The 10199-nt window shown below is 43.8% G+C and overlaps 2 protein-coding genes across 3 annotated transcripts in view; one reads left to right on the top strand and one right to left on the bottom strand.

Annotated features, from left to right (window-relative positions):
* Window positions 1–2217: 2217 nt before the first annotated feature.
* On the top strand, window positions 2218–5972 carry glrx (glutaredoxin (thioltransferase)). Its single transcript, XM_042060693.1, has 3 exons — window positions 2218–2526; window positions 3047–3179; window positions 5127–5972. Exons 1-2 carry the CDS (start codon window positions 2320–2322, stop codon window positions 3158–3160), a joined length of 321 nt encoding a protein of 106 aa, XP_041916627.1. The 5' UTR covers window positions 2218–2319; the 3' UTR covers window positions 3161–3179; window positions 5127–5972.
* The window catches only part of rhobtb3 (Rho related BTB domain containing 3), a 21228-nt gene continuing 14958 nt past the window's right edge, over window positions 3930–10199 (bottom strand). Inside the window, exons 7-12 of one of the 2 annotated variants that reach the window (XM_042060690.1) lie at window positions 9716–9825; window positions 8728–8827; window positions 7904–8077; window positions 7027–7193; window positions 6400–6496; window positions 3930–5303 (exon numbers count right to left, since the gene is read on the bottom strand). In XM_042060690.1, the coding sequence (XP_041916624.1) occupies window positions 5185–5303; window positions 6400–6496; window positions 7027–7193; window positions 7904–8077; window positions 8728–8827; window positions 9716–9825 (767 nt within the window). In that variant the 3' untranslated portion in view covers window positions 3930–5184. Of the gene's footprint in view, window positions 5304–6399; window positions 6497–7026; window positions 7194–7903; window positions 8078–8727; window positions 8828–9715; window positions 9826–10199 lie in introns of those variants that run through there. The other variant, XR_006021942.1, reaches the window with a different exon arrangement.

Below are 10199 nucleotides of genomic sequence, written 5' to 3' on the forward strand. Positions count from 1 at the left end.
CAATAAAATGTGAACTTCTCAAACATAATAGGCCTAATGCGTTTGTCTGTGTTAACCTTGTTTACTGAATGACAACTGCTCACTCTGACTGCAGGCTTTTCTAAAACCTTGCCTGTCGACACTAAACCAGGTGGCTCCAATTTTGAGATTTCTTCATAGCCAGTAATTTTGTCATGATTGCTCCCAGCGTTTATCATTACAGCTTCTAACGTCAAGAGAAACTATTCTTAATGTGAGTCATAATCATGCATACCCTCACACTATTGCAGTTTTCCTCCTTTGTTGGAGACACAAGTCTTGAGCAGTTTGCCTTCCCCAGTGGCCAGGTTCCCAGTTGTTAGGCAGGACCAAGACCTGATGAACTGCAGAGACTGAGGAAAGATCTGTCCTCCCCTTCCAGTTTGTGATGGACCAACGTGAAGCACTGATCATTTTAACAGAAATGGCAAAGTATGTCTGCTTTTTGTAGCTGTCATTAATGATGCAAAGCACAAAGCTGACTTAAAAAGTAGACAAAATCACTGGGAAATGTTTTGTAAAAAGGCAGCATTTGTCATTCAATTTGAAAGTCACTATTAACGTGATGCTTTCAGCCATTACAGTGTCAGAATTTCCCATAATCACTGTGTTCAGACCATCAATCTTGTCCAGGCTGAGCAACCACATCTACAAAGGGTACAGCTGAGCTGTATTCAGTTGACTGAAAACACATCGCAGTCCACTAAGTTAGTGAAATTATCCTCAAACAATTTCAAATAAGCTTGACTCAACTGTACTCCTACTCAACTGTACTGAATGCTGTGCTGAATGGCCCTTAGCACAGATACTGACCTTGGTGTGTGTCTATTTGCAACTCAATCAGGTATGACGAGGGCCTTGCGTAATTCCCTTATGACTACACGCCCCACCTGGAGCTAAGAGTCCTTTCAAAATATCCACCACTGCCAAAGACCTTGGTAAAATCGTCTCAAAAGACCTGTGCACCTGAGTAGTGAGCTTCGGGGTCCAACTGCTGCTCCTATACTCTTCCATTCCAAGTGTTTTCTTTAAATCAATTAATGTCACCAATTATTCAATGAACTGTATATTAAAATAAGTAACCAGACTGAATTCCCTCCCAGGTGTTGGCCCCACTCTCGTCCACTCACAAAGGGCATTTCTTATAAATGTTTCTAACTTTGCAGTGTGCTCTCATATCTGACATTCTGCAACAAGCTATCAATTTCAGCAAGCAGATGACATAAGTGACCGGCACTGTTCTTGGGACTCGTGTGTTCATGGAGTTGGAGAATAATAACTGATTAGTATCTTATATGGCAGTAAATGTCAGAATATTGGATCTGTATTGAAAATGGTCTGTTTCTCTCATTAGTTAGCTTTGGACATGGCACAAGTCACTGACAGAATAACTGCTTGGGGGAATAAGTGGAAAATTCCCATCTCTGTCAGCCCCACATTCTGAACTGGCAGTCTCTTCTAGGATGGTGTGTTTATTGTCCATTACGTGGGTGCAATGAAGTCCTCAGATTACCTGTATGGGAACTTGGATGCTAGTTACGGTATACATACAAATGAATGGCAGATGTGGATCTGCACAGGCTGACCCTATGTCTGACACAATACAAAATGGAGGGTGAACTACAGATGGACCAAACATTTTTTATTTCTGTAGATTTTTTATTATTATTATTTTTGGAGAATGTGTTTGTGGTTAGACTACTAACTGACTGATTAAAAAATTATTCAAGTCACAAATTGAGATGCAGGAACAGAAGCACAGTTCCCCTTATTGCATTTTACAAGACTAGCGCTACCTTCCTCTAGCTCTACACCGTAATTTCCCTCTGGGGATGAATAAAGTAATCTATCTATCTATCTTTACTTTAGGTTCTATAAATTCCATATCATTTTGGTATGATATAGGCCTACTCTTCATTTACTTGCCCTAGTAGGCCCAGAGCAGAAGATTACAGAAGAAAAATAATCTAGGTAGGCCTTTTCCAGTCAGCCATATATTTTCCTGGGGAACAGTATGTATAATATATATGGTATGCAATTCTGTAAAGTGCCATGAGACATGTGTAATGTTGTGAAATTCAATTGAAAATTGAAATTGTGTAAGCACTTTTTGGACTTGCATTTGCAGTCTCTGCTAGTGCTTATCTGGAGTTATCGTGACAGGTTACGTTTGACTTTTATTTTGACAAACCAAGACCTTTAAACAGACCGGTCGCTAAGATCTTGGTAGTTACAAGTACGTGGCTAACAAGTATAGCGCACTGTTTTCCTCCAAATTAGTTTCCTGGATTCATACATATCATGGCTCAAGAATTCGTGAAAGCTCAAATCAAAGGGGGCAAGGTGGTGGTGTTCTCGAAACCGTCCTGCCCTTACTGTGTTATGGCCAAAGATGTTTTGTCAAAATATAAATTTAAAACTGGGCACTTAGACATCATTGACATTAGCGGAAGGAGCGACATGAGCGACATTCAAGATTACTTGAAGCAAATCACCGGTGGTCGCACAGTGAGTATCATTTGCATTTCAACCTGTTTTATATGGTGACCTACTCAAAGGGCTATCTTCCTAAAGTTTTGTTGCGACTTCATATACATCCAGACTTACAGTTATAGAAATTGTACCCAGACAGAATAGCCAAAATGGCGACTCAAATGAAGGCGCAACACGGAAATGGTGTTAAACAATGTATTGTAGGCTATTTGTCATTTACCGCACCTGGTGGTGGTAAAATATGAAAATAATTTCGTAATCATAATTCTCTTTGTTATTTGGGCTGCGTATTTTATTAATAAATCCTGACATCAAAGTGACATATTGGTTTCTTACACTTGCAACTGAGCGCCAGTGCACCCGTGGCACTACAATATTTGGTTATTGTCACGGACAGATGAAAAGGAGGCTGAGGAAGAGGGCAGAAAATTACATAAGCTTGCCAGGAGCAGCGGGTCATTCCCCCTCCACTGTGCCAAGATGACCTGAGGATGGTAATGTGCTTGTTCTTGCTCTTGTTGCTGTGTCGTTGTAGGTGCCTCGGGTGTTCATTGGGGAGAAGTGTGTGGGGGGCGGCAGTGACGTGGCTGAGCTGGATAAATGTGGCAAACTGGAGGGCATGCTGCAGTCCATGGGAGCGCTGCAGTGACAAGACATGCAGCACCAAGGTTTGGACCCCCCCCACACACACACACACACACACACACATTCTCTCTCACATGCTCACATGTAGCCTACTACACACACATACACATTCTATCTCTCACATGCTCACATGTAACCTACTATACACACACACATTCTATCTCTCACATGCAGCCTACTATACACACACACACACTGTACCCACAAATACTCACATGTTCAGACACTCAAGAACACACTTAGTCCACACAGAAATGTCTCCTAGTGCAGTCATGCATATCAGGTCTCCTGTGGCACACACACACATTCTTCATTCCCGTGGCTTTCTGATTGCTGAGGAGCTCAAGCATATTCCCGGTCTTGTATACAGTGTGTGTGCAGAATACATACGTACCCGCTTACATGGCTTCAGTGGTCTCCAGCATCAGAACCCATTGAACTGAGACTGGGTCATATCACAGAATAGATTGAAAAAGTAAATATCATTTTTAGTTATAGTCTTTTTAGGGAAACCTGACACCATGAAAATGTGCAGAATCAACTGTATCTAAGCAAATAAACAGATCTCAAATGCCTACATTTTAACTCGTTCCACTGCCAACAGAATTTCCATGAAGTATGGCAGTGTTGTGAGGAATGTCTTGAATCCATTGGTTATTCAAGAACAGTATAACAGTCACATTTGCAAAGTAGTAATACTGTGTAGCAGTCACATGTATCTAATCCAGTCCTAAAACATGCTATCCGTGTGTCAGATAATAACGCAGGCAGGGTCCTGTTAAAATCATGTCTTTATTCAGAGTGAGCAGGAGATCAACAGAACAGAACTAAACTACACAGAGCCTGGGACAATGTCTAGGGTCCCATCGCACACGCACACACACATTCACACACACACACACACACACACACGTATACACATGTATACACATACACACACATACACACACTGCACTACACATGCTGGATGCCTACTCTGTACACATTGTCAAATAAAAACCCCCATCATGTACATGTATAGAAAAATAGTTGCATCGCCAAATGATAATCTCATGGCAAAAAAATAAAAAACATTTTGTGGTGTGTGTTTATTTATTTGAAAATTAAATTATTTAAGTCGTTGAAATCAAGTAGGGTTTGTCTTTTTCGTTGATCATTTCCTTTTTCTTTTCTTTCTTTTTTTTGCAAGAAAACACTCAATTTAATGAATGCGCACCATGTAAAAGGACTTCAGTGAGTTTAAGTCTGAAGTGGATGTGAGGGTGACCCTACCCTGTTGAGCACATTCTCAGGCTTACAGTACGTTTTGGCACCTCGTCCAGCCTTGTGAGTGGTGCGCCGACCACCGCAAGTACAAAACAAGTCCCCTCCAGCTCTCCGCATTGTCCAGCTGAAGAGCGCTGGCCACAAGGGCCTCCCCAGTCCACAGTTACTCCTCGGCATAGATGTAATACCCAGGGCCTAGATTTGCAACTGACTGTTAAGCCTTTAGGACGGTCATAACTCGTTGGGTTCTGCGGTATTGACAGTGGCAGTCCGTAATAAGGAGAGGCCGAACGAGTTATGACCGTAATAAGTGCTAACCCAGGTCCTGAGGTGTAAAGCTTGTGGTTGTCGTTATTTAGTCACAGTTATCGCCTTGCAAAGGCCTAGCTAGAACCAGACAGCGATATGGATCTGTTAAATCCCCTATGAGAACAAAGCTCCCAGAATCCACAGCGGTCTCTTCCATTTTAAGGTCCTTATACAGAGTTGTCACAGAGTCAGTGGTCAAAGTTTGGTATGGCTGAGCGTGTGGGACCCACCACCCCACTGGCCCTTAACACAGAGGCCGGACAGCCGGAAGAGAGGGAGTGTCCATCCCCATGTCCTCACACTCATCGCCTTCTCTTTCTCCTTCTGCTGCTTCTTCTCCTTCTTCTTCTTTTCCTTATCCCTCTCTTTCCTGTGGTCCTGCGCCGCACCCACAGGGCAGGCAGAGGCCGCCGCGGCTCGGGCAGGTGCAGGTGCGGACGCAGGGCTCAGGGGTCACATGAGGTTGCAGCGGGACTTGCGCAGCTGCCGCCGGCGCTGCTGGTACTCGCTCAGCTCCTGCAGGTAGCCCCTCGACGGCCAGCGCAGCCTCTCCACGTGCTCCCGCTCCTCGTCTGCCCGGACCAAAAACGACAGACAAACGACAACAACAACAAAGATGATGCAACAGGCTCCAAATCCACCCCCAACCACTCTGAATCCACCTTCCTCCACCTCCAACCACTCTGAATCCACCTTCCTCCACCTCCAACCACTCTGAATCCACCTTCCACCTCCAACCACCCTGAATCCCCCTTCCTCCACCAACCACTACAGATCATTATTACATTAGGCCAAGCAGCTTGTGAACCACTACAACCCAATTATGCAACTGTAGTCCGTAGTCTGAAGCCCAGTACAGTCAGCCTATGAAGAACCAGTAACGTAATGTGTGGTTGGTGCCATTGTTTGTCACACACCAATCAGGTCAGATTCTAGGTACCACTGTTAACCAATCACTATGGATAAAATTCTAGGTTTGTCAAAGGATGCATTTAAAGGCCTTACTAAGCCTGGCCTAGGTGCCATTTACTACATTTGTGCACTAAAATGTTTACTATAAGAATACATTGTTGAATTGACTTGAATATGTGACAGAGATGTGTACTTTTATAAAAAGGGATTGCTTGTGTTTATGTTTTGGTCTCTGCTTTTAAATGTGTTTGTGAAAAGAACCGTCCATTCCCTTCTCTGATGAGAACCTCTGTGCCTGTGGAAATAAAGTCTGAAGCCAGTCAAATCTACTCTGCCTATCGTCAATACTTTCTTTTTTCTCCTGTAGTGTTCTCTGCAGTAGAATGGGTTGTTTGTGTATGTGGATGTGTGTGAATGTGTGTGTGTACCACACTAAAGACCTGAAGTGAATTCTACCTAACTCCACAGAGATTTTGTGAGCTTAGCGACTGACAGCTCTGCGCTGCGCACTGCACTGCAGACTCAGAGGCTCTGTAATTACACTCTGACTTTCCCTGTCACATAATGGAGGCAGTCAAATGCATCATGCACGTTCAGCCAGAGAATGCTGTGTTTGGTTAAGCCATTTTTTTTCTCTACAGTATGCATAATAACATACTCTTCTGTTTGAGGAAAACAAAGTCTGATACAACAAGCAAAGGGAGTTATTAGGACATTTTGGCCTGGTGGGTTTTGAGAGGTCAGTAGGAAACTCACCTGTGAGCTCGATGAAGTCTGGTTTGTGGCTGAAGATCAGGTAGTTGTTTGCGATGAAGTGCAGGAGCCAAACATAAAGCTGGTCAGCATTGTGACACTGCATTGAAGTGGTAACAGAGAGAGTGCAGGGAAAAAAGAGGGGGAATAGATCAACGTAAGACTCGAAAGGAACACAACTGTGAGACGAGACTAAGGTAACGTATTTCCTTAATGGCATTTGAACAGTTATATGAGTGAAGCAGTAAACTAAGCCGATTACAACCACTGCACCATTTTAAGACACTTTAGTTTATCATTACCCATAATCTGTCAATGGCTACCCCATCAAATATGTTCCAGATCAACATCAAACAAATGTCAGTTTGAAAAATAGGCTTATATTTATTTCAATGTCTCTAGCTACTTTTGAATTTGAGCTATTTAATATATTTACATTACATTACAAAATGTAAAATAAAAAAAACTCCCACACTTTGGGAAACACTGTTTGTAACAGGATATATAATTATACCTAAGATATCTGGCTCTTCTTTCTATAACATTGACAAACGCAACCTTTTTCCTTGTAACTAAAGCAGTGTTCTGCATGTTCAAAAATGTCCCCCAGACACACCCACACACACTCACCTTTGCTCTCCTTAGCAACCGTATGATGCTGATCCCGGTGGATGCCAGCTCCCTGCTGGGCATGCTCTGTAGGTAGGCGCACACACACACCTCGCACAGGTGCTGCAGACGCTTCACCTGGTACATCTCTGCACACACCAGCACCGCCATCGCCTGTAGAACACTGGCTGAAAAACACATACACACAGGCAGCAAAAGCACAAGCTGTCAGTCTATCCCCATCTCTCTCGCTCCCACTCATGACGGCTGAACTATCCCATCTGACTCGTTTGTCTCCCAGCTGTCAGTCATTTTCATATAGCTGTCAGTAACACCCCCCCACCACCACCACCATCAGATAAACGACAGGAATGCTTAAGGTAATCATAACAGGACAGGTGTGAATTATGCTCAAATATTTGACAGGTGCCAGGTCTTCTCTGGCAGTGTGCTGTCAGAAGACAAATCATTCAGTCATCAGTCAGCTTCATTATTGATAGACCTCCTGCTCAACATCATCTTTAGAGTCCCTTTAGTGTCTGACTGACTGTGTGTTAACATAAACCTGAACAAATGCTCATGTCGTGACAGAACAGCAGGGGTCAGTAGAGAGCAAAAATTAATCAATTCCCAGAGGGGTGAGTGTGTGTGTGTGTGTGTGTGTGTGTGTACGTGCGTGCCTCCAAAGTCCTTTGTCAGTCATGAATTATAGTTATGAGGACCAGTCACGGAGGCTCTGGAGCCATGAATTCTTATCTGCTGGGTGCCAGCAAATATCAGCACAGCCCTCCCACCTCGCGGCTGCATAAAGTCAAAGTGCCCTGTGTGATATGTTGTCCCCTTTCTTGGGCTGAGGCCCCTGACGCTGAGCTGGCTGTCTGTCAAAGCTGTGTCTCACCTGGACAGCAGGTGTCTGTGTAGAGGTACTCCAGGAAAGAGAGGAAGGTGTCCGAGGAGACGCCGTGGATGGGCACCACCCGGCTCCGGGCCTCCGCGTACTTGCCGCTAAACATGGCCGCCATGACATCACAGCGGGCCACTAGAACCGCCCGGTGCGCCGGTAACACACTTCCTGAAACACAAATGGAGAACAGGCTATTACTGGTTGGATTCGTTGGATATAATTGGATGTTACGCGTCTTGATGTAGACTAAAGAGAAAATCGAGAGCTGTTTCTATCCAGCACCAGTTGGCACTAACACACTCTCTGTGGGTGTGTGTATAACTGAGATTGTGTCTAGTGTATACGAGTTGCTACATTGGGGCTGTGGCCGCCTTGGTAACCACCATGCAAAGCAGTCGTCTCGTCTCCTCCATGTGCTATTCCCAGGAGCGGCAGAACTGCAAGGCTGAGATGTCTATTGTGAATTCAAAATAAAGACTCTCTCCCGCTGTGCGTCTGTCAGTTATTTTCCCTCTTGCTCCCTCTCTTTCTCTTTTTTTCTCTCCCTCCTTCCCTCTGTCGGCTGTGCATACACACACACACACACACACACACACACACACACACACACGTAGGCACACACACTGTCACACCGACATTCTGTTTAGGCCTTCTCATGGGGTTTCGGCTCTGGTGCTCCGTCAGGCTGTTTGTGGTTGAAGTGTTTTGTAGAACATCACATGGAGAATAAAACAGTAAGCTGAGCTGTTACGCCGTCTGCCGGGAAATGAAAGGAATAGAGAGATGGAGGAGAGGAGAGGAGAGAAGAGGAGGCCTGCCTTGCACCATGAAGATGACGTCAGAGTAGAGGGGCGAGTTGAAAATGTTTCCCAGCGCTTGAGGTCCTGGTTGTCGAGAGGTGGGTGTGTCCCGTGGGCACTGAGCACACACACACACACACACACACACACGAGACAAGAAGACAACATCAGCACAGCCACAGTGTGATTGGCAAACTAGGCATCAGAGGCATAATGAATCCTCAGTTGTCAAAGCAGATTTACATATCAAAGGCTCATCGATTTATTTCATTATTTACTTCAAAACAAGTCAAATATTGAAAACATGTCAAGTGTTTGTCAAGCTCACCTAGAGTATTTCAGAGCCTAGTTGCTGGATGTACTGTATCTTACCAACCATTTACACAAGGTCATAAAGGTCGTATAGTGGTGTTCTATATAGGGCTGCAACAGCTAATCGATTAATTGATGAGTTGTCGACTATTAAATTAATTGGCAACTATTGATAATCAATTAATCAGTTTGTCATTTTTTAAGGAAAACACATCAAAGTTCTCTGATTGTAGCTTCTCAAACTTGAATATTTTCAGGTTCACTTCACTTACTCCTTTATGACAGTGCACTAAATATCTTTGGTGTGTGGACAAAACAAAGAATTTGAAGACATATTCCTGGGCTCTGGGAAACAATGATCAACATTTGTTCACCATTTTCTGGCATTTTATTGATCAAACAATTAATCAAGAAAATAATCGGCACATTAATCGACTATGAAATGAATTGTTAGTTGCAGCCCTAGTTATACTCTATATGAACCTACTGAAAATGTGAACTAGAGGTCCTCTGCCTGCACAGGAAGAACTGACATTTGCCCAAACTACCCTGTTCTAAGGACTGTTGTGTATGGCGTAGGACGTTTTTAAAAATGCAATTTACATCCAGTGTCAGTTATCAATTTCAATCAGTTTATTTTAGTCATTTGGTCAGTAGGTAATGGGTGGACCCACTGTGAGTGATTGACAGCCACCTTTTCTCTGCCCACAAAGGAGCGCACTCTCTCCATGAGCTGAGCCACGGCCAGAGGACTCTTCAGCTTCTCAGCCACCGCCTCCTCCAGGTACTCCCACTCCCACGCACCTGCACACACACACACACACACACACACACACACACACACACACACACACACACACACACACACACACACAAGAATCTTGGATCACTCAGTCCAGACAGCAAACATTTGTCTCGCTCACACACACTCAAAGAATTTTAAGTTAGCTTTCTTTCTCCCAATCCATTTATCAAACACATGTGTGACTTTTATATATATTAGTTTTTCACTTTTTTTCACCCACACAAACACATTTCCCCTTAGAACGTTACACTGAGATCAGACGTACAGACGAAAAGCAACATATACACATATACATTGTATAAACATCCATTTTGAGCAAAAGGCTATATATACACCATGGGAAATTTACTGTCAGTCCTCATGTTGTGGATGG

This window comes from Alosa sapidissima, chromosome 13 (genome assembly GCF_018492685.1).
Source record: "Alosa sapidissima isolate fAloSap1 chromosome 13, fAloSap1.pri, whole genome shotgun sequence".
NCBI lineage: Eukaryota > Metazoa > Chordata > Actinopteri > Clupeiformes > Clupeidae > Alosa > Alosa sapidissima.